This window comes from Copidosoma floridanum, unplaced genomic scaffold, assembly GCF_036245765.1.
Source record: "Copidosoma floridanum isolate Cflo_tuat_1 unplaced genomic scaffold, Cflo_Japanese_pri ptg000001l, whole genome shotgun sequence".
Taxonomy (NCBI): Eukaryota; Metazoa; Arthropoda; class Insecta; order Hymenoptera; family Encyrtidae; genus Copidosoma; species Copidosoma floridanum.
The window spans coordinates 602,378-626,775 of record NW_028321878.1 but is presented as its reverse complement, the minus strand read 5'-3'; the positions used below and the strand labels follow the sequence as shown (position 1 = coordinate 626,775).

Genomic DNA, 24,398 nt, shown 5'->3' with positions numbered 1-24,398 from the left:
CGGGACTTTGGCTGTTCATACAATTATATGATTGATCTAGACACTGTAATATTACTCGTACGAGCTTGCTGAAGCTTTTAGGACCTGAAAAAAATAGTGGCTTGCTTTTATTTGCAAAATATTTGAGTCAGAAAACATCGAAATTTTAAAATCGCCATATCTCCGTAAATAATGCAGATACGGCAAAAAGGACGGTATTTTGGGATCACTCAAAATTAAAAAAATTTATTTTGGAAAAGTGGGACTTGGGCTGTTCATTTGATTTTATAAGTAATTTAAACACTGTAATATCAAACGTACGAGCTTGTTGTACCTTCTAGGACCTGAAAAAAATGATAGCTTGCTTTTATTTGCGAAATATTTGAGTCAGAAATCATCGAAATTTTAAAATCGCCATATCTCCGTAAATAATGCAGATACGGCGAAAAGGACGGTATTTTGGGATCACTCAAATTTAAAAAAATTCATTTTTAAAAAGTGAGACTTGGGCTGTTCATACAATTATATAAGTAATCTAGACACTGTAATATCAAACGTACGAGCTTGTTGTACCTTCTAGGACCTGAAAAAAATGATGGCTTGCTTTTATTTGCGAAATATTTGAGTCAGAAATCATCGAAATTTTAAAATCGCCATATCTCTGTAAATAATGCAGATACGGCAAAAAGGACGGTATTTTGGGATCACTCAAAATTGAAAAAATTTATTTTTGAAAAAGCGGGACTTTGGCTGTTCATACAATTATATAAGTAATCTAAACACTGTAATATCAAACGTACAAGCTTGTTGTACCTTCTAGGACCTGAAAAAAATGATAGCTTGCTTTTATTTGCAAAATATTTAAGTCAGAAAACATCGAAATTTTAAAATCGCCATATCTCCGTAAATAACGCAGATACGGCAAAAAGGACGGTATTTTGGGATCACTCAAAATTAAAAAATTTTATTTTGAAAAAGTGGGACTTGGGCTGTTCATACAATTATATAAGTAATCCAAACACTGTAATATAAAACGTACGAGCTTGTTGTACCTTTTAGGACCTGAAAAAAATAGTAGCTGGCTTTTATTGGCAAAATATTTAAGTCAGAAAACATCGAAATTTTAAAATCGCCATATCTCCGTAAATAACGCAGATAAGGCCAAAACGACGGTATTTTGGGATCACTTGAAATTGAAAAAATTTATTTTTGAAAAAGCGGGACTTTGGCTGTTCATACAATTATATGATTGATCTAGACACTGTAATATTACTCGTACGAGCTTGCTGAAGCTTTTAGGACCTGAAAAAAATAGTGGCTTGCTTTTATTTGCAAAATATTTAAGTCAGAAAACATCGAAATTTTAAAATAGCCATATCTCTGTAAATAATGCAGATACGGCAAAAAGGACGGTATTTTGGGATCTTTCAAAATTAAAAAATTTTATTTTGAAAAAGTGGGACTTGGGCTGTTCATACAATTATATAAGTAATCCAAAAACTGTAATATAGAACGTACGAGCTCGTTGTACCTTCTGGGACCCGAAAAAAATAGTGGCTTGCTTTTATTTGCAGAATATTTGAGTCAGAAAACATCGAAATTTTAAAATCGCCATATCTCCGTAAATAATGCAGATACGGCAAAAAGAACGGTATTTTGGGATCACTCAAAATCGAAAAAATTTATTTTTGAAAAAGCTGGACTTTGGCTGTTCATACAATTATATCAGTAATCTAAACACTGTAATATCAAACGTACGAGCTTGTTGTACCTTCTAGGACCTGAAAAAAATGATAGCTTGTGTTTATCTTATCGAAATATTTGAGTCAGAAATCATCGAAATTTTAAAATCGCCGTATCTCCGTAAATAATGCAGATACGGCAAAAAGGACGGTATTTTGGGATCACTCAAAATTGAAAAAATTTATTTTTAAAAAAGCGGGACTTTGGCTGTTCATACAATTATATAAGTAATCTAAACACTGTAATATGAAACGTACGAGCTTGTTGTACCTTCCAGGACCTGAAAAAAATAGTGGCTGGCTTTTATTGGCAAAATATTTAAGTCAGAAAACATCGAAATTTAAAAGTCGCCATATCTCCGTAAATAACGCAGATACGGCAAAAAGGACGGTATTTTGGGATCACTCAAAATTAAAAAAATTTATTTAAAAAAATGAGACTTGGGCTGTTTATACAATTATATAAGTAATCTAAACACTGTAATATCAAACGTACGAGCTTGTTGTACCTTCTAGGACCTGAAAAAAATTATGGCTTGCTTTTATTTGCGAAATATTTAAGTCAGAAATCATCGAAATTTTAAAATCGCCATATCTCCGTAAATATCGCAGATACGGCAAAAAGGACGGTATTTTGGCATCACTCAAAATTAAAAAATTTTATTTTGAAAAAGTGGGACTTGGGCTGTTTATACAATTATATAAGTAATCTAAACACTGTAATATCAAACGTACGAGCTTGTTGTACCTTCTAGGACCTGAAAAAAATTATGGCTTGCTTTTATTTGCGAAATATTTGAGTCAGAAATCATCGAAATTTTAAAATCGCCATATCTCCGTAAATAACGCAGATACGGCCAAAACGACGGTATTTTGGGATCACTTGAAATTGAAAAAATTTATTTTCGAAAAAGCGGGACTTTGGCTGTTCATACAATTATATGATTGATCTAGACACTGCAATATTACTCGTACAAGCTTGCTGAAGCTTTTAGGACCTGAAAAAAATGGTGGCTTGCTTTTATTTGCAAAATATTTAAGTCAGAAATCATCGAAATTTTAAAATCGCCATATTTCCGTAAATAATGCAGATACGGCAAAAAGGACGGTATTTTGGGATCACTCAAAATTGAAAAAATTTATTTTTGAAAAAGCGGGACTTTGGCTGTTCATACAATTATATGAGTAATCTAAACACTGTAATATCAAACGTACGAGCTTGTTGTACCTTTTAGGACCTGAAAAAAATGATAGCTTGCTTTTATTTGCGAAATATTTGAGTCAGAAATCATCGAAATTTTAAAATCGCCATATCTCCGTAAATAACGCAGATACAGCAAAAAGGACGGTATTTTGGGATCACTCAAAATTAAAAAATTTTATTTTGAAAAAGTGGGACTTGGGCTGTTCATACAATTATATAAGTAATCCAAACACTGTAATATATAACGTACGAGCTTGTTGTACCTTCTAGGACCTGAAAAAAATAGTGGCTGGCTTTTATTGGCAAAATATTTAAGTCAGAAAACATCGAAATTTTAAAATCGCCATATCTCTGTAAATAATGCAGATACGGCAAAAAGGACGGTTTTTTGGGATCACTCAAAATTAAAAAATTTTATTTTGGAAAAGTGGGACTTGGGCTGTTCATACAATTTTATAAGTAATCTAAACACTGTAATATCAAACGTACGAGCTTGTTGTACCTTCTAGGACCTGAAAAAAATAGTGGCTGGCTTTTATTGGCAAAATATTTAAGTCAGAAAACATCAAAATTTTAAAATCGCCATATCTCCGTAAATAACGCAGATACGGCCAAAACGACGGTATTTTGGGATCACTTGAAATTGAAAAAATTTATTTTCGAAAAAGCGGGACTTTGGCTGTTCATACAATTATATGATTGATCTAGACACTGTAATATTACTCGTACAAGCTTGCTGAAGCTTTTAGGACCTGAAAAAAATGGTGGCTTGCTTTTATTTGCAAAATATTTGAGTCAGAAATCATCGAAATTTTAAAATCGCCATATCTCCGTAAATAATGCAGATACGGCAAAAAGGACGGTATTTTGGGATCACTCAAAATTGAGAAATTTTATTTTTGAAAAAGCGGGACTTTGGCTGTTTATACAATTTTATAAGTAATCTAAACACTGTAATATCAAACGTACGAGCTTGTTGTACCTTCTAGGACCTGAAAAAAATGATAGCTTGCTTTTATATTCGAAATATTTGAGTCAGAAATCATCGAAATTTTAAAATCGCCATATCTCCGTAAATAACGCAGATACGGCCAAAACGACGGTATTTTGGGATCACTTGAAATTGAAAAAATTTATTTTCGAAAAAGCGGGACTTTGGCTGTTTATACAATTATATGATTGATCTAGACACTGTAATATTACTCGTACAAGCTTGCTGAAGCTTTTAGGACCTGAAAAAAATGGTGGCTTGCTTTTATTTGCAAAATATTTGAGTCAGAAATCATCGAAATTTTAAAATCGCCATATCTCCGTAAATAATGCAGATACGGCAAAAAGGACGGTATTTTAGGATCACTCAAAATTGAAAAAATTTATTTTTGAAAAAGCGGGACTTAGGCTGTTCATACAATTATATGAGTAATCTAAACACTGTAATATCAAACGTACGAGCATGTTGTACCTTCTAGGACCTGAAAAAAATGATAGCTTGCTTTTATTTGCGAAATATTTGAGTCAGAAATCATCGAAATTTTAAAATCGCCATATCTCCGTAAATAACGCAGATACAGCAAAAAGGACGGTATTTTGGGATCACTTGAAATTGAAGAAATTTATTTTTGAAAAAGCGGGACTTTGGCTGTTTATACAATTTTATAAGTAATCTTAACACTGTAATATCAAACGTACGAGCTTGTTGTACCTTCTAGGACCTGAAAAAAATGATAGCTTGCTTTTATTTGCGAAATATTTGAGTCAGAAATCATCGAAATTTTAAAATCGCCATATCTCCGTAAATAACGCAGATACGGCAAAAAGGACGGTATTTTGGGATCACTCAAAATTGAAAAAATTTATTTTTGAAAAAGCGGGACTTAGGCTGTTCATACAATTATATGAGTAATCTAAACACTGTAATATCAAACGTACGAGCATGTTGTACCTTCTAGGACCTGAAAAAAATGATAGCTTGCTTTTATTTGCGAAATATTTGAGTCAGAAATCATCGAAATTTTAAAATCGCCATATCTCCGTAAATAACGCAGATACAGCAAAAAGGACGGTATTTTGGGATCACTTGAAATTGAAAAAATTTATTTTTGAAAAAGCGGGACTTTGGCTGTTCATACAATTATATGAGTAATCTAAACACTGTAATATCAAACGTACGAGCATGTTGTACCTTCTAGGACCTGAAAAAAATGATAGCTTGCTTTTATTTGCGAAATATTTGAGTCAGAAATCATCGAAATTTTAAAATTGCCATATCTCCGTAAATAATGCAGATACGGCAAAAAAGGCGGTATTTTGGGATCACTCAAAATTGAAAAAATTTATTTTTGAAAAAGCGGGACTTTGGCTGTTCATACAATTATATGAGTAATCTAAACACTGTAATATCAAACGTACGAGCATGTTGTACCTTCTAGGACCTGAAAAAAATGATAGCTTGCTTTTATTTGCGAAATATTTGAGTCAGAAATCATCGAAATTTTAAAATCGCCATATCTCCGTAAATAACGCAGATACAGCAAAAAGGACGGTATTTTGGGATCACTTGAAATTGAAAAAATTTATTTTCGAAAAAGCGGGACTTTGGCTGTTCATACAATTATATGATTGATCTAGACACTGTAATATTACTCGTACGAGCTTGCTGAAGCTTTTAGGACCTGAAAAAAATAGTGGCTTGCTTTTATTTGCAAAATATTTGAGTCAGAAAACATCGAAATTTTAAAATCGCCATATCTTCGTAAATAATGCAGATACGGCAAAAAGGACGGTATTTTGGGATCAATCAAAATTGAAAAAATTTATTTTTGAAAAAGCGGGACTTTGGCTGTTCATACAATTATATAAGTAATCTAAACACTGTGATATCAAACGTACAAGCTTGTTGTACCTTCTAGGACCTGAAAAAAATGATAGCTTGCTTTTATTTGCGAAATATTTGAGTCAGAAATCATCGAAATTTTAAAATCGCCATATCTCCGTAAATAACGCAGATACGGCAAAAAGGACGGTATTTTGGGATCACTTAAAACTAAAAAATTTTATTTTGAAAAAGTGGGACTTGGGCTGTTCATACAATTATATAAGTAATCCAAACACTGTAATATATAACGTACGAGCTTGTTGTACCTTCTAGGACCTGAAAAAAATAGTGGCTGGCTTTTATTGGCAAAATATTTAAGTCAGAAAACATCGAAATTTTAAAATCGCCATATCTCTGTAAATAATGCAGATACGGCAAAAAGGACGGTATTTTGGGATCACTCAAAATTAAAAAATTTTATTTTGGAAAAGTGGGACTTGGGCTGTTCATACAATTTTATAAGTAATCTAAACACTGTAATATCAAACGTACGAGCTTGTTGTACCTTCTGGGACCTGAAAAAAATGATAGCTTGCTTTTATTTGCGAAATATTTGAGTCAGAAATCATCGAAATTTTAAAATCGCCATATCTCCGTAAATAACGCAGATACGGCAAAAAGGACGGTATTTTGGGATCACTCAAATATGAAAAAATTTATTTTTGAAAAAGCGGGACTTTGGCTGTTCATACAATTATATGATTGATAAAGACACTGTAATATTACTCGTACGAGCTTGCTGAAGCTTTTAGGACCTGAAAAAAATAGTGGCTTGCTTTTATTTGCAAAATATTTAAGTCAGAAAACATCGAAATTTTAAAATCGCCATATCTCCGTAAATAATGCAGATACGGCAAAAAGGACGGTATTTTGGGATCACTCAAAATTAAAAAATTTTATTTTGGAAAAGTGGGACTTTGGCTGTTCATACAATTTTATAAGTAATCTAAACACTGTAATATCAAACGTACGAGCTTGTTGTACCTTCTAGGACCTGAAAAAAATGATAGCTTGCTTTTATTTGCGAAATATTTGAGTCAGAAATCATCGAAATTTTAAAATCGCCATATCTTCGTAAATAATGCAGATACGGCAAAAAGGACGGTATTTTGGGATCACTCAAAATTGAAAAATTTTATTTTTGAAAAAGCGGGACTTTGGCTGTTCATACAATTTTATAAGTAATCCAAACACTGTAATATCAAACGTACGAGCTTGTTGTACCTTCTAGGACCTGAAAAAAATGATAGCTTGCTTTTATTTGCGAAATATTTGAGTCAGAAATCATCGAAATTTTAAAATCGCCATATCTCCGTAAATAATGCAGATACGGCAAAAAGGACGGTATTTTGGGATCACTCAAAATTGAAAAAATTTATTTTTGAAAAAGCGGGACTTTGGCTGTTCATACAATTATATGAGTAATCTAAACACTGTAATATCAAACGTACGAGCATGTTGTACCTTCTAGGACCTGAAAAAAATGATAGCTTGCTTTTATTTGCGAAATATTTGAGTCAGAAATCATCGAAATTTTAAAATCGCCATATCTCCGTAAATAACGCAGATACAGCAAAAAGGACGGTATTTTGGGATCACTTGAAATTGAAAAAATTTATTTTTGAAAAAGCGGGACTTTGGCTGTTCATACAATTATATGATTGATCTAGACACTGTAATATTACTCGTACGAGCTTGCTGAAGCTTTTAGGACCTGAAAAAAATAGTGGCTTGCTTTTATTTGCAAAATATTTGAGTCAGAAAACATCGAAATTTTAAAATCGCCATATCTTCGTAAATAATGCAGATACGGCAAAAAGGACGGTATTTTGGGATCAATCAAAATTGAAAAAATTTATTTTTGAAAAAGCGGGACTTTGGCTGTTCATACAATTATATAAGTAATCTAAACACTGTAATATCAAACGTACAAGCTTGTTGTACCTTCTAGGACCTGAAAAAAATGATAGCTTGCTTTTATTTGCGAAATATTTGAGTCAGAAATCATCGAAATTTTAAAATCGCCATATCTCCGTAAATAATGCAGATACGGCGAAAAGGACGGTATTTTGGGATCACTTAAATTTAAAAAAATTCATTTTTAAAAAGTGAGACTTGGGCTGTTCATACAATTATATAAGTAATCTAGACACTGTAATATCAAACGTACGAGCTTGTTGTACCTTCTAGGACCTGAAAAAAATGATAGCTTGCTTTTATTTGCGAAATATTTGAGTCAGAAATCATCGAAATTTTAAAATCGCCATATCTCTGTAAATAATGCAGATACGTTAAAAAGGACGGTATTTTGGGATCACTCAAAATTAAAAAAATTTTATTTTGGAAAAGTGGGACTTTGGCTGTTCATACAATTATATGTTTAATCTAGACACTGTAATATCACTCGTACGAGCTTGCTGAAGCTTTCAGGACCTGAAAAAAATAGTGGCTTGCTTTTATTTGCAAAATATTTAAGTCAAAAAACATCGAAATTTTAAAATCGCCATATCTCCGTAAATGACGCAGATACGGCAAAAAGGACGGTATTTTGGGATCACTCAAAATTAAAAAATTTTATTTTGAAAAAGTGGGACTTGGGCTGTTCATACAATTATATAAGTAATCCAAACACTGTAATATAAAACGTACGAGCTTGTTGTACCTTCTAGGACCTGAAAAAAATAGTAGCTGGCTTTTATTGGCAAAATATTTAAGTCAGAAAACATCGAAATTTTAAAATCGCCATATCTCCGTAAATAACGCAGATAAGGCCAAAACGACGGTATTTTGGGATCACTTGAAATTGAAAAAATTTATTTTTGAAAAAGCGGGACTTTGGCTGTTCATACAATTATATGATTGATCTAGACACTGTAATATTACTCGTACGAGCTTGCTGAAGCTTTTAGGACCTGAAAAAAATAGTGGCTTGCTTTTATTTGCAAAATATTTGAGTCAGAAATCATCGAAATTTTAAAGTCGCCATATCTCTGTAAATAATGCAGATACGGAAAAAAGGACGGTATTTTAGGATCACTCAAAATTGAAAAAATTTATTTTTGAAAAAGCGGGACTTTGGCTGTTTATACAATTATATAAGTAATCTAAACACTGTAATATCAAACGTACAAGCTTGTTGTACCTTCTAGGACCTGAAAAAAATGATAGCTTGCTTTTATTTGCGAAATATTTGAGTCAGAAATCATCGAAATTTTAAAATCGCCATATCTCTGTAAATAATGCAGATACGGCAAAAAGGACGGTATTTTGGGATCACTCAAAATTGAAAAAATTTATTTTTGAAAAAGCGGGACTTTGGCTGTTCATACAATTATATAAGTAATCTAAACACTGTAATATCAAACGTACAAGCTTGTTGTACCTTCTAGGACCTGAAAAAAATGATAGCTTGCTTTTATTTGCGAAATATTTGAGTCAGAAATCATCGAAATTTTAAAATCGCCATATCTCCGTAAATAACGCAGATACGGCAAAAAGGACGGTATTTTGGGATCACTTAAAACTAAAAAATTTTATTTTGAAAAAGTGGGACTTGGGCTGTTCATACAATTATATAAGTAATCCAAACACTGTAATATATAACGTACGAGCTTGTTGTACCTTCTAGGACCTGAAAAAAATAGTGGCTGGCTTTTATTGGCAAAATATTTAAATTTTAAAATCGCCATATCTCTGTAAATAATGCAGATACGGCAAAAAGGACGGTATTTTGGGATCACTCAAAATTAAAAAATTTTATTTTGGAAAAGTGGGACTTGGGCTGTTCATACAATTTTATAAGTAATCTAAACACTGTAATATCAAACGTACGAGCTTGTTGTACCTTCTGGGACCTGAAAAAAATGATAGCTTGCTTTTATTTGCGAAATATTTGAGTCAGAAATCATCGAAATTTTAAAATCGCCATATCTCCGTAAATAACGCAGATACGGCAAAAAGGACGGTATTTTGGGATCACTCAAATATGAAAAAATTTATTTTTGAAAAAGCGGGACTTTGGCTGTTCATACAATTATATGATTGATGTAGACACTGTAATATTACTCGTACGAGCTTGCTGAAGCTTTTAGGACCTGAAAAAAATAGTGGCTTGCTTTTATTTGCAAAATATTTAAGTCAGAAAACATCGAAATTTTAAAATCGCCATATCTCCGTAAATAATGCAGATACGGCAAAAAGGACGGTATTTTGGGATCACTCAAAATTAAAAAATTTTATTTTGGAAAAGTGGGACTTTGGCTGTTCATACAATTTTATAAGTAATCTAAACACTGTAATATCAAACGTACGAGCTTGTTGTACCTTCTAGGACCTGAAAAAAATGATAGCTTGCTTTTATTTGCGAAATATTTGAGTCAGAAATCATCGAAATTTTAAAATCGCCATATCTTCGTAAATAATGCAGATACGGCAAAAAGGACGGTATTTTGGGATCACTCAAAATTGAAAAATTTTATTTTTGAAAAAGCGGGACTTTGGCTGTTCATACAATTTTATAAGTAATCCAAACACTGTAATATCAAACGTACGAGCTTGTTGTACCTTCTAGGACCTAAAAAAAATGATAGCGTCCTTTTATTTGCGAAATATTTGAGTCAGAAATCATCGAAATTTTAAAATCGCCATATCTCCGTAAATAACGCAGATACAGCAAAAAAGACGGTATTTTGGGATCACTCAAAATTAAAAAATTTTATTTTGAAAAAGTGGGACTTTGGCTGTTCATACAATTTTATAAGTAATCCAAACACTGTATTATCAAACGTACGAGCTTGTTGTACCTTCTAGGACCTGAAAAAAATGATAGCTTGCTTTTATTTGCGAAATATTTGAGTCAGAAATCATCGAAATTTTAAAATCGCCATATCTCCGTAAATAACGCAGATACAGCAAAAAGGACGGTATTTTGGGATCACTTGAAATTGAAAAAATTTATTTTTGAAAAAGCGGGACTTTGGCTGTTCATACAATTATATGATTGATCTAGACACTGTAATATTACTCGTACGAGCTTGCTGAAGCTTTTAGGACCTGAAAAAAATAGTGGCTTGCTTTTATTTGCAAAATATTTGAGTCAGAAAACATCGAAATTTTAAAATCGCCATATCTTCGTAAATAATGCAGATACGGCAAAAAGGACGGTATTTTGGGATCAATCAAAATTGAAAAAATTTATTTTTCAAAAAGCGGGACTTTGGCTGTTCATACAATTATATAAGTAATCTAAACACTGTAATATCAAACGTACAAGCTTGTTGTACCTTCTAGGACCTGAAAAAAATGATAGCTTGCTTTTATTTGCGAAATATTTGAGTCAGAAATCATCGAAATTTTAAAATCGCCATATCTCCGTAAATAATGCAGATACGGCGAAAAGGACGGTATTTTGGGATCACTTAAATTTAAAGAAATTCATTTTTAAAAAGTGAGACTTGGGCTGTTCATACAATTATATAAGTAATCTAGACACTGTAATATCAAACGTACGAGCTTGTTGTACCTTCTAGGACCTGAAAAAAATGATAGCTTGCTTTTATTTGCGAAATATTTGAGTCAGAAATCATCGAAATTTTAAAATCGCCATATCTCTGTAAATAATGCAGATACGTTAAAAAGGACGGTATTTTGGGATCACTCAAAATTAAAAAAATTTTATTTTGGAAAAGTGGGACTTTGGCTGTTCATACAATTATATGTTTAATCTAGACACTGTAATATCACTCGTACGAGCTTGCTGAAGCTTTCAGGACCTGAAAAAAATAGTGGCTTGCTTTTATTTGCAAAATATTTAAGTCAAAAAACATCGAAATTTTAAAATCGCCATATCTCCGTAAATGACGCAGATACGGCAAAAAGGACGGTATTTTGGGATCACTCAAAATTAAAAAATTTTATTTTGAAAAAGTGGGACTTGGGCTGTTCATACAATTATATAAGTAATCCAAACACTGTAATATAAAACGTACGAGCTTGTTGTACCTTCTAGGACCTGAAAAAAATGATAGCTTGCTTTTATTTGCGAAATATTTGAGTCAGAAATCATCGAAATTTTAAAATCGCCATATCTTCGTAAATAATGCAGATACGGCAAAAAGGACGGTATTTTGGGATCACTCAAAATTGAAAAATTTTATTTTTGAAAAAGCGGGACTTTGGCTGTTCATACAATTTTATAAGTAATCCAAACACTGTAATATCAAACGTACGAGCTTGTTGTACCTTCTAGGACCTAAAAAAAATGATAGCTTCCTTTTATTTGCGAAATATTTGAGTCAGAAATCATCGAAATTTTAAAATCGCCATATCTCCGTAAATAACGCAGATAAGGCCAAAACGACGGTATTTTGGGATCACTCAAATTTAAAAAAATTCATTTTTAAAAAGTGAGACTTGGGCTGTTCATACAATTATATAAGTAATCTAGACACTGTAATATCAAACGTACGAGCTTGTTGTACCTTCTAGGACCTGAAAAAAATGATAGCTTGCTTTTATTTGCGAAATATTTGAGTCAGAAATCATCGAAATTTTAAAATCGCCATATCTCCGTAAATAACGCAGATACAGCAAAAAGGACGGTATTTTGGGATCACTTGAAATTGAAAAAATTTATTTTTGAAAAAGCGGGACTTTGGCTGTTCATACAATTATATGATTGATCTAGACACTGTAATATTACTCGTACGAGCTTGCTGAAGCTTTTAGGACCTGAAAAAAATAGTGGCTTGCTTTTATTTGCAAAATATTTGAGTCAGAAAACATCGAAATTTTAAAATCGCCATATCTTCGTAAATAATGCAGATACGGCAAAAAGGACGGTATTTTGGGATCACTTAAAACTAAAAAATTTTATTTTGAAAAAGTGGGACTTGGGCTGTTCATACAATTATATAAGTAATCCAAACACTGTAATATATAACGTACGAGCTTGTTGTACCTTCTAGGACCTGAAAAAAATAGTGGCTGGCTTTTATTGGCAAAATATTTAAGTCAGAAAACATCGAAATTTTAAAATCGCCATATCTCTGTAAATAATGCAGATACGGCAAAAAGGACGGTATTTTGGGATCACTCAAAATTAAAAAATTTTATTTTGGAAAAGTGGGACTTGGGCTGTTCATACAATTTTATAAGTAATCTAAACACTGTAATATCAAACGTACGAGCTTGTTGTACCTTCTGGGACCTGAAAAAAATGATAGCTTGCTTTTATTTGCGAAATATTTGAGTCAGAAATCATCGAAATTTTAAAATCGCCATATCTCCGTAAATAACGCAGATACGGCAAAAAGGACGGTATTTTGGGATCACTCAAATATGAAAAAATTTATTTTTGAAAAAGCGGGACTTTGGCTGTTCATACAATTATATGATTGATGTAGACACTGTAATATTACTCGTACGAGCTTGCTGAAGCTTTTAGGACCTGAAAAAAATAGTGGCTTGCTTTTATTTGCAAAATATTTAAGTCAGAAAACATCGAAATTTTAAAATCGCCATATCTCCGTAAATAATGCAGATACGGCAAAAAGGACGGTATTTTGGGATCACTCAAAATTAAAAAATTTTATTTTGGAAAAGTGGGACTTTGGCTGTTCATACAATTTTATAAGTAATCTAAACACTGTAATATCAAACGTACGAGCTTGTTGTACCTTCTAGGACCTGAAAAAAATGATAGCTTGCTTTCATTTGCGAAATATTTGAGTCAGAAATCATCGAAATTTTAAAATCGCCATATCTTCGTAAATAATGCAGATACGGCAAAAACGACGGTATTTTGGGATCACTCAAAATTGAAAAATTTTATTTTTGAAAAAGCGGGACTTTGGCTGTTCATACAATTTTATAAGTAATCCAAACACTGTAATATCAAACGTACGAGCTTGTTGTACCTTCTAGGACCTGAAAAAAATGATAGCTTGCTTTTATTTGCGAAATATTTGAGTCAGAAATCATCGAAATTTTAAAATCGCCATATCTTCGTAAATAATGCAGATACGGCGAAAAGGACGGTATTTTGGGATCACTCGAAATTAAAAAATTTTATTTTGGAAAAGTGGGACTTGGGCTGTTTATACAATTATATAAGTAATCCAAACACTGTAATATAAAACGTACGAGCTTGTTGTACCTTCTAGGACCTGAAAAAAATAGTGGCTGGCTTTTATTGGCAAAATATTTAAGTCAGAAAACATCGAAATTTTAAAATCGCCATATCTCCGTAAATAACGCAGATACGGCAAAAAGGACGGTATTTTGGGATCACTCAAAATTAAAAAATTTTATTTTGAAAAAGTGGGACTTGGGCTGTTCATACAATTATATAAGTAATCCAAACACTGTAATATAAAACGTACGAGCTTGTTGTACCTTCTAGGACCTGAAAAAAATAGTGGCTGGCTTTTATTGGCAAAATATTTAAGTCAGAAAACATCGAAATTTTAAAATCGCCATATCTCCGTAAATAATGCAGATACGGCAAAAAGGACGGTATTTTGGGATCACTCAAAATTAAAAAAATTTATTTTGGAAAAGTGGGACTTGGGCTGTTTATACAATTATATAAGTAATCCAAACACTGTAATATAAAACGTACGAGCTTGTTGTACCTTCCAGGACCTGAAAAAAATAGTGGCTGGCTTTTATTTGCGAAATATTTGAGTCAGAAATCATCGAAATTTTAAAATCGCCATATCTCCGTAAATAATGCAGATACGGCGAAAAGGACGGTATTTTGGGATCACTCAAAATTAAAAAAATTTTATTTTGGAAAAGTGGGACTTTGGCTGTTCATACAATTATATGATTAATCTAGACACTGTAATATCACTCGTACGAGCTTGCTGAAGCTTTCAGGACCTGAAAAAATAGTGGCTTGCTTTTATTTGCAAAATATTTAAGTCAGAAAACATCGAAATTTTAAAATCGCCATATCTCCGTAAATAACGCAGATACGGCAAAAAGGACGGTATTTTGGGATCACTCAAAATTAAAAAATTTTATTTTGAAAAAGTGGGACTTGGGCTGTTCATACAATTATATAAGTAATCCAAACACTGTAATATAAAACGTACGAGCTTGTTGTACCTTCTAGGACCTGAAAAAAATAGTAACTGGCTTTTATTGGCAAAATATTTAAGTCAGAAAACATCGAAATTTTAAAATCGCCATATCTCCGTAAATAATGCAGATACGGCAAAAAGGACGGTATTTTGGGATCACTCAAAATTAAAAAAATTTATTTTGGAAAAGTGGGACTTGGGCTGTTCATTTGATTTTATAAGTAATCTAAACACTGTAATATCAAACGTACGAGCTTGTTGTACCTTCTAGGACCTGAAAAAAATGATAGCATGCTTTTATTTGCGAAATATTTGAGTCAGAAATCATCGAAATTTTAAAATCGCCATATCTCCGTAAATAATGCAGATACGGCGAAAAGGACGGTATTTTGGGATCACTCAAATTTAAAAAAATTCATTTTTAAAAAGTGAGACTTGGGCTGTTCATACAATTATATAAGTAATCTAGACACTGTAATATCAAACGTACGAGCTTGTTGTACCTTCTAGGACCTGAAAAAAATGATAGCTTGCTTTTATTTGCGAAATATTTGAGTCAGAAATCATCGAAATTTTAAAATCGCCATATCTCTGTAAATAATGCAGATACGTTAAAAAGGACGGTATTTTGGGATCACTCAAAATTAAAAAAATTTTATTTTGGAAAAGTGGGACTTTGGCTGATCATACAATTATATGTTTAATCTAGACACTGTAATATCACTCGTACGAGCTTGCTGAAGCTTTCAGGACCTGAAAAAAATAGTGGCTTGCTTTTATTTGCAAAATATTTAAGTCAGAAAACATCGAAATTGTAAAATCGCCATATCTCCGTAAATAACGCAGATACGGCAAAAAGGACGGTATTTTGGGATCACTCAAAATTAAAAAATTTTATTTTGAAAAAGTGGGACTTGGGCTGTTCATACAATTATATAAGTAATCCAAACACTGTAATATAAAACGTACGAGCTTGTTGTACCTTCTAGGACCTGAAAAAAATAGTAGCTGGCTTTTATTGGCAAAATATTTAAGTCAGAAAACATCGAAATTTTAAAATCGCCATATCTCCGTAAATAACGCAGATAAGGCCAAAACGACGGTATTTTGGGATCACTCAAAATTAAAAAATTTTATTTTGAAAAAGTGGGACTTGGGCTGTTCATACAATTTTATAAGTAATCTAAACACTGTAATATCAAACGTACGAGCTTGTTGTACCTTCTGGGACCTGAAAAAAATGATAGCTTGCTTTTATTTGCGAAATATTTGAGTCAGAAATCATCGAAATTTTAAAATCGCCATATCTCTGTAAATAATGCAGATACGGCAAAAAGGACGGTATTTTGGGATCACTCAAAATTGAAAAAATTTATTTTTGAAAAAGCGGGACTTTGGCTGTTCATACAATTATATAAGTAATCTAAACACTGTAATATCAAACGTACAAGCTTGTTGTACCTTCTAGGACCTGAAAAAAATGATAGCTTGCTTTTATTTGCGAAATATTTGAGTCAGAAATCATCGAAATTTTAAAATCGCCATATCTCCGTAAATAACGCAGATACGGCAAAAAGGACGGTATTTTGGGATCACTCAAAACTAAAAAATTTTATTTTGAAAAAGTGGGACTTGGGCTGTTCATACAATTTTATAAGTAATCTAAACACTGTAATATCAAACGTACGAGCTTGTTGTACCTTCTGGGACCTGAAAAAAATGATAGCTTGCTTTTATTTGCGAAATATTTGAGTCAGAAATCATCGAAATTTTAAAATCGCCATATCTCTGTAAATAATGCAGATACGGCAAAAAGGACGGTATTTTGGGATCACTCAAAATTGAAAAAATTTATTTTTGAAAAAGCGGGACTTTGGCTGTTCATACAATTATATAAGTAATCTAAACACTGTAATATTAAACGTACAAGCTTGTTGTACCTTCTAGGACCTGAAAAAAATAGTGGCTGGCTTTTATTGGCAAAATATTTAAGTCAGAAAACATCGAAATTTTAAAATCGCCATATCTCTGTAAATAATGCAGATACGGCAAAAAGGACGGTATTTTGGGATCACTCAAAATTAAAAAATTTTATTTCGGAAAAGTGGGACTTGGGCTGTTCATACAATTTTATAAGTAATCTAAACACTGTAATATCAAACGTACGAGCTTGTTGTACCTTCTGGGACCTGAAAAAAATGATAGCTTGCTTTTATTTGCGAAATATTTGAGTCAGAAATCATCGAAATTTTAAAATCGCCATATCTCCGTAAATAACGCAGATACGGCAAAAAGGACGGTATTTTGGGATCACTTAAAATTAAAAAATTTTATTTTGAAAAAGTGGGACTTGGGCTGTTCATACAATTATATAAGTAATCCAAACACTGTAATATAAAACGTACGAGCTTGTTGTACCTTCTAGGACCTGAAAAAAATGATAGCTTGCTTTTATTTGCGAAATATTTGAGTCAGAAATCATTGAAATTTTAAAATTGCCATATCTCCGTTAATAACGCAGATACGGCCAAGAGGACGGTATTTTGGGATCACTCAAATATGAAAAAATTTATTTTTGAAAAAGCGGGACTTTGGCTGTTCATACAATTATATGATTGATCTAGACACTGTAATATTACTCGTACGAGCTTGCTTAAGTTTTTAGGACCTAAAAAAAATAGTGGCTTGCTTCTATTTGCAAAATATTCAAGTCAGAAAACATCGAAATTTTAAAATCGCCATATCTCCGTAAATAACGCAGATACGGCCAAAACGACGGTATTTTGGGATCACTTGAAATTAAAAAAATTTAGTTTTAAAAAAGCGGGACTTTGGCTATTCATACAATTATATAATTGATCTAGACACTGTAATATTACTCGTACGAGCTTCTTGTAGCTTTCAGGACCAAAAAAAAATAGTGGTTTTCAGTTATTTACAACTCTGTTAAATCACTCATATTAGCTTTTTATACCACTTAGAGTTTTAAAAGTACCGTTTTTTTCAGAATTATTGAAAAGAAAATTTTCCTAAATCCTTAAAATGTACATCCTCGTAAATAAATGCATGCATGTTGAACAATAAAATATTTTTGATTTTTTGGAATCAAAAAAAATCTACTCTTAAAAAAGTGAGACTTTGACCGCTTGATCGATTATGTAATTGAATAATTAAAAATTTAGAATTACTAAATTTTTGTAAATAACTCGTAGATCTCGTAAAGGACGATGTTTTAGGGTTATTCATTTAGGAAATCTGTTTTCTGCAATTTTATTTGTTACTATTTTCCATTAGAACTTTACATGTGTTTTTATCTTATGTAATATTAATGTTTTTATTAACGCTTTAGTATTATCCATGGATGCATAGTTTTTTTTTTTTTTTTTAATAATATCTCCATTTGTTATAATTTATGATCTGCCTTACAAATACCGATGACTTACCAAGGATGATGATCATTTTGTGTAGGAGGTTTACTGCGGCCGCGAGACTATCTGCACGGTAGACGGGCTGCACTTCAACTCGCTGTACAACGCACGGGTGAGGGCATTCAACAGCGCCGGCGAAGGTGAATACTCGGAGCTGATAGGCTTGCAGACCGCCGAAGGTGCGTTTCGGCAGGATTCCGAGAGAAAGCCTGTCCCTACAGCATGTTTTATGTTTTTTTTTCAAACTGCAAATAAAATTAAAAATTCATACTTGACAGTGGCGTGGTTTTCGTGGTCGTTGACCGCCCCGGGCTTGCCCCAAGAGATCTCCATGTCGGCCGACATGATGAGCGTCTCGTGCGAGGGCTACGAGCACCGGGTCATTCTGTCTACGGTCGGTTTCTCGAGGGGCATCCACTACTGGGAGCTGGAGATCGGGCGTTACCACAGCGACACCGATCCGGCCTTTGGAATCGCACGTGCCGACGTCTCGCGCGACCAGATGCTCGGTAAAGTCCATACCATTAAAAAAAAATACCGGTCCTTCGTATTACCTACAAGATCTCAATGCTTATTATTTTGGGGATGATATGCAACCTGGCCACGATTACAGGTAAGGACGAGCGTGGTTGGAGCATGTACATAGACCGGCAGCGCTCGTGGTTCATGCACGGCGGCATGCACGCCCAGCGCACCGAGGGTGGCGTCCAGGCGGGCTCGACCGTGGGGGTGCTCCTTGACCTCGAGCACAGCCACACCTTGCGCTTCTTCGTCAACGACCAGCCCCAGGGGGGCATAGCTTTTCGCGACCTCTACGGGGTCTTTTACCCGGCCATCAGTCTCAACCGGGGGGTTAGCGTGACGTTACACACGGCCCTCGATGTCCCCCGCCACCTGCTCGTACAGGGTCTCGATCCACAGCTCGACGAGCAGCCCTACGTTTGCGGCAACGACGCCCTCCTCCAGAGCTAGGGGTACCTGCTCGTCCTTAGGAGGGGCCTACTGTTGCAACAGCAGGAGCTGCTGACGCCGCACTTTAATTTTGCCCAACAACAGCAGGTTCGTCTTGTTTGCACATGATGTACATAAATACTTGGTGCACTTTGTCAATTCTCATTTTGAATCATTTTCTCCGCTGTAGAGCCACGAACGATTCAACGAGCTGGCCCAGGTGCAGACACTCGAGAGAATCGTCGAGGAGAGCGTGGCCGACGTCTGTGCCTAGGTGTACGTACACCCGCGCTTCGGAACAATGCCGCTATTATCACTACTACTACTAATATTGATTGCTCGACGAAAAAATAATCTTTTTTTTCTTTCTTTTTTTTTCCCACAATCGTATTTTTTGACACGCCATGTGACTTTATCTCGCTCGTAAGTGTAATAAGTATGAAGGAAAATACCTTGTCGACTGCCATAACACAGATCATAACGTATATACTTAAGTAGCGTTTGCAGGGATGATAACTTGCAAATTTTGGTGCAGAGGAAACGATTTTGCCAGCTGAATTCGGACACTTGCAGGGATTTTATTCTTTGGATAAAAAATGTATTTAACGACACGTGCTTTACAACGTCAAGTCTTTTTCTCTGCACAATAGGATCAATAAATTACAAGGAATGTTATTACATGAAAGTTTTTTCTACATGTCAATCGTTGTTTGCTTCGAACGTATTTATATATGTATACATGTAATATTTATTTCATGGACGTAACAAAGGTACACAAGTAAAAAGTTGATGGATGAAAGGAATATGATTTGTGTGTATAGATTATATAAAATTGACGTATGAGGTGCGTGATTTCTCGATGTACGAGCTTTCAATTTTTTTTTTTTTTTTTTCAAATTTTGAGAAAAATGTTGTGACGGACACAAGACTGTACAATACACGTATAATGTACACCTAATTATAAAACCAGTAACAGTAAGTATAAGGATAATAATGAAAGAAATGAGCTTTTATACCTAACAAACATATAAATAACTATAAATTGCAGCATATCGATCGTCTTAAGTGTCATAGTAAGCTGCTTCGTTAAGTGCATCAATTTCCCCCGATTGCCGTTTCAATGTTGTTAACGGGAGAAGCATGAAATATAGGATTTTTGCCTTGGTGATTGAAAAATTTAAATTATTATCGTACTGTTGTGCGAAAAAAATGTACCTATTGACCCTTATTTTTTTCGCACTCTCGCGAACGCGCGTTTGTTATTACAAATTTTGCATTGTATAAAAAAATAACTTATACACCTGATATTAACAACGAGGTGTTGCTAGGCCCATTAACGTAAGAAAAAGCTTACCAAGCATGTGGTGTATTGGCAAAATGGATGAACGAATGTGATTCGTATTGCATACGATGGAAACAATTTTCGTAAATGAAAAAAAAGTTTATACAAGCCTCGTATTGGATAAAATAGCTAATGTAAACGTATCGATTAGAATAAGCGTCAACGTGTATTACAATAAAGTGAAGACTTACGAATCCAATAGATTTAATCATTTTTAAGTGTTCAAATTGAAGCTTATGGTTTTCATTATTATTATTGTTTTTTTGCATTTGTATGCTTGGCTAATTTTAGCTCCGTGTTTTGAAAATCAAATTATGTTAGTTGATAGTCTATAAAGTAAGGTACGTATAATGTTTAAGAATGAACATGTTTTTGTAAAAATTATTTCTTCTAAAAGGAAAATATACACGTTTTAAATAAAACCAGTAACCTGATTATTTACTAAAAATAATGATATGATTTACATTAAGACCTCTCGATGAGAAAAGTGCACGCGAAATTACAAAAAAAATCGAAATGTAAATGAGAATGGATACGACGATATACACTTGCCACGCGTGTTATACCGCAGAGAGAGGCACAAGTCAAAGTAGCGAGGGCGGAAAGAAAGCTCGGTTTCTCATTTTTTATATTCTTACCCAAAGCAAGAGTATAGTATTGCAGGCGCTTGTCTCCTCTGCGGACATACATATATACACACGATAACGCACAGCACAGTAAGTATATATATATACGGCGTGTCTCGCCTTACATGCGAATGAGGAGCTTCGCCGGAGCTTGGCAGAGGTATTATGTGTATACGGAAGAAGGCCCTGACGTGCCTCTACAGTACTTATATATGTGTTTGTACGGCCAGCTCGGCCTGCTCGGCGAATATTATTACAGCTCAAGAGAAAGGGTCGAGCAGAGCTTACTATCTACCGCCATGCCCTGCAGCCTTCCGTTATACATATATAAGCATGTGCTACACTACATCACATCCACCTTTTACCGCGTGGGTGCGTGACATTGTATGCTTCCGCATCGTACATTATATATGTGCTTGTATGTATACATACGTTGTACAGATACACTCAAACGATTGAACGAGGGAGTGAGTGTACGTACACCCCCTGACGACCGACGGACCATCAACGAAGAGGAGAACGCAGGGGGCACGGATATAAATTAATAGTTTACCATTCTTGTTGTCTCGCTTTCTCACTCTCTCTCTCTCTCTCTCTATTGATAAACAAATACATTTTTTCAGACAATGCATAAGTCTGACACTAATAAAAATTCGATTCTCGCATCAATACTCCTTAATTTGGCTGCCTCGATCACAGTGCTTCAGTAAAAATATATACATTACAGGGAAAAAAAATATTTTACTTCCACGTTTCTAGTTTGTTTTTTTTTTCCAATAATCAGTATAGGGCACCTAACGAATGAAAGTGACATTAATTGAACTTACGGTTTGGTACCGAGCTTCTTTTTGACATTATATTTGAAAAATTCCTCCTCTTGCATAGTTTTCGCGCTCCCTTGAAATTACATTTCTTTTTTTCTTTTTTTCTCTTTTAATCCGCTCTGTATGCATTCATGCAAATTATCCAGGGCGCAAGACCAAGATAGTAATTTGAAGAAACCTCCGCGTAAAATAATAATCACGGAAGATAAGTAAAGTATAAATGAAGATAAAAAAAAAAAAAAGAAGGAGAAAAGGATTTACCAGCAGTACCATACCGTGTAATAATCTCATTAACGCGATCTCCAATGCCAAAACGAGAGCGCCAGCATTTTAAAAAGAAGCAGCTTCTCTCTAATTATTTTTCATAATAATAATAACTAACTATATGCACATCACGGGGGTGTTAAATGCTGAGCGGAAAAGAGACATGCCGTGGAATATACATGTAATAAAAAAGTTTGGTACTTCATGCCCTTTTTTAAATAATGTAAACTATTATTTTATCAACGTGCGTGTTTAAAGATGTGGTTGAAAAAAAAAAAAAAAAATTGCGAGGATGCAATTGGGTCGAAAAGGCCCAGATATTTTGGACTCGCGCACAACTTGGAAAAAAAGGGGGAAAAATGTATTAAATGAAAATAGTTTTCGTTCTATTCGAGAAACCCGGTTAGGTATGAAACTTTGACGGACAAGGAGAAGTAGCGCTACGGAAGACGAAGCAAGCCAAATGGACTGACGCGGACATGTGAGAGGCGGAGGGAGAGGAAAATGGCAAAAGAGAAAAAGGAGAAAGATGCCGGCAGCGGTGGTATATTATATACCTTATAGGTACGGGAAACTCTTCTTCTTTCAATTACTTATACAGCAGCGGTAATGCGCGCGTGTACATTTGCTCCTGGGGCGAAATTGAGTTGGACGCCGCGCAAGGGAGCCTCCTATTGCTTTTTCCCTTCGCATCGCGTCGGAGCTTTGGTTTAGGGTTCACGAATAAGGTGCGTGTGCGTGCACCGTTCACCCTCCTCCTCTTGTATGTATAAGTCGCTCTCTGGGCCATCGTTGCCATATATATGTAAGTATACAGGTACTCTTAGATGATGATACCAAGGAAGAGATGGAGAAGAAAACGAGGGTAAGATTTGATTTTGCCTGAGGGACGATTTTTGGGACGCGTGTGGGCTAAGGGTGAAAGAAAGGTCGGGGAGGGTAGCGCCTGTCTGTATGTACTTTGATTATACGAGTACATGTACATCACCGATGATGATTACTTTTAATAGCTTTTACGTAAACCCATACGTTTACTGCGAGACAAGTAAAATTGTAAAAATCACTCGTTGGTGTATGGATTGAAAAAATAAGAGACGTTTAGAGATGTAGCACGTAGTATGCGAGGTATACGTGCATGGCGATTTGAAAATAAGCTGAAAGAAATAAGTAGACAAGACGGAGAGTCGATCGTCATTCAAACATCCAATCGTCTACTGCGCGCCATAGATTTTTTAATTTCAAAAGGCAGGTGCATGTGCTAGCTCTTACCCATACGTCATAATCTATGTATACATCTACACATGTATTCATTTCCTTGATTTTTCATCAGAAATCGAAAATGTATATAAAAGTACGTATATATAATAATATATTGGTTACGCAGAGGAATTTCCTCCCACATAAGTAAGTGTACCGAGCCCCGGCCATCAGCGCGCAGCAATCGTCTTTGACATTATGATAGTAGATGCGCTTACATATTGATAGGTAAGTACATTATTTATTCTATAATATTGGAATACGCGCACTGAATCGTGCCGAGGGATGAACTTACAGCTGCGGACAATTGAAATACGAGACTCACATTGTAATTGTATTTTTTTTATATCTAGTCAGCGTATATATAGGTATAAAAGGGGTACTTAAATAGGACCGAGAGATCCGGGTATGCCTTATACAGTAAAAGGGCGCAACGGTTAATCAGCGCCTCGCATCATCCTCATTCTCCCCCGGTTCCTCATCTGCAGGCCTCCTCCGGCTCCTTATTTGCTCCCCTCGTCACGTCACTCTCATCCGAGCTCTCTCGCGTAAGTTCATTAACGAAGTATCTACATATATACCCATCCCTTGCCTTATATACCCAAGTACTCGTATATGTCGACCCTGTATTATACGTGTGCCCGCGCGTACATGTTAATCCCTTTGCATGCAGCACGTCAATTGCAGCCGATTCGATTATAAGAGGCGCCTCTCTCGCCAACCTCTGCAGTAGCTCTATTACTTGTACACACGCGAGCGTTAATACCTTCAATATGTATAATTAATTACCTGACGATTTCATGGATACATCTGAAAAATT

The 24,398-nt window shown here is 34.4% G+C and overlaps 1 protein-coding gene across 2 annotated transcripts in view; it reads left to right on the top strand.

Annotated features, from left to right (window-relative positions):
- Positions 1-20,799, top strand: part of Trim9 (E3 ubiquitin-protein ligase Trim9) — a 129,987-nt gene extending 109,188 nt beyond the window's left edge. For both annotated transcript variants that reach the window (XM_089593068.1, XM_089593023.1), the window contains 4 exons: positions 18,355-18,493; positions 18,593-18,823; positions 18,928-19,373; positions 19,456-20,799. In XM_089593068.1, the coding sequence (XP_089449194.1) occupies positions 18,355-18,493; positions 18,593-18,823; positions 18,928-19,286 (729 nt within the window). In that variant the 3' untranslated portion in view covers positions 19,287-19,373; positions 19,456-20,799. The remainder of the gene's footprint in view (positions 1-18,354; positions 18,494-18,592; positions 18,824-18,927; positions 19,374-19,455) is intronic.
- The last annotated feature ends 3,599 nt before the right edge of the window (positions 20,800-24,398 follow it).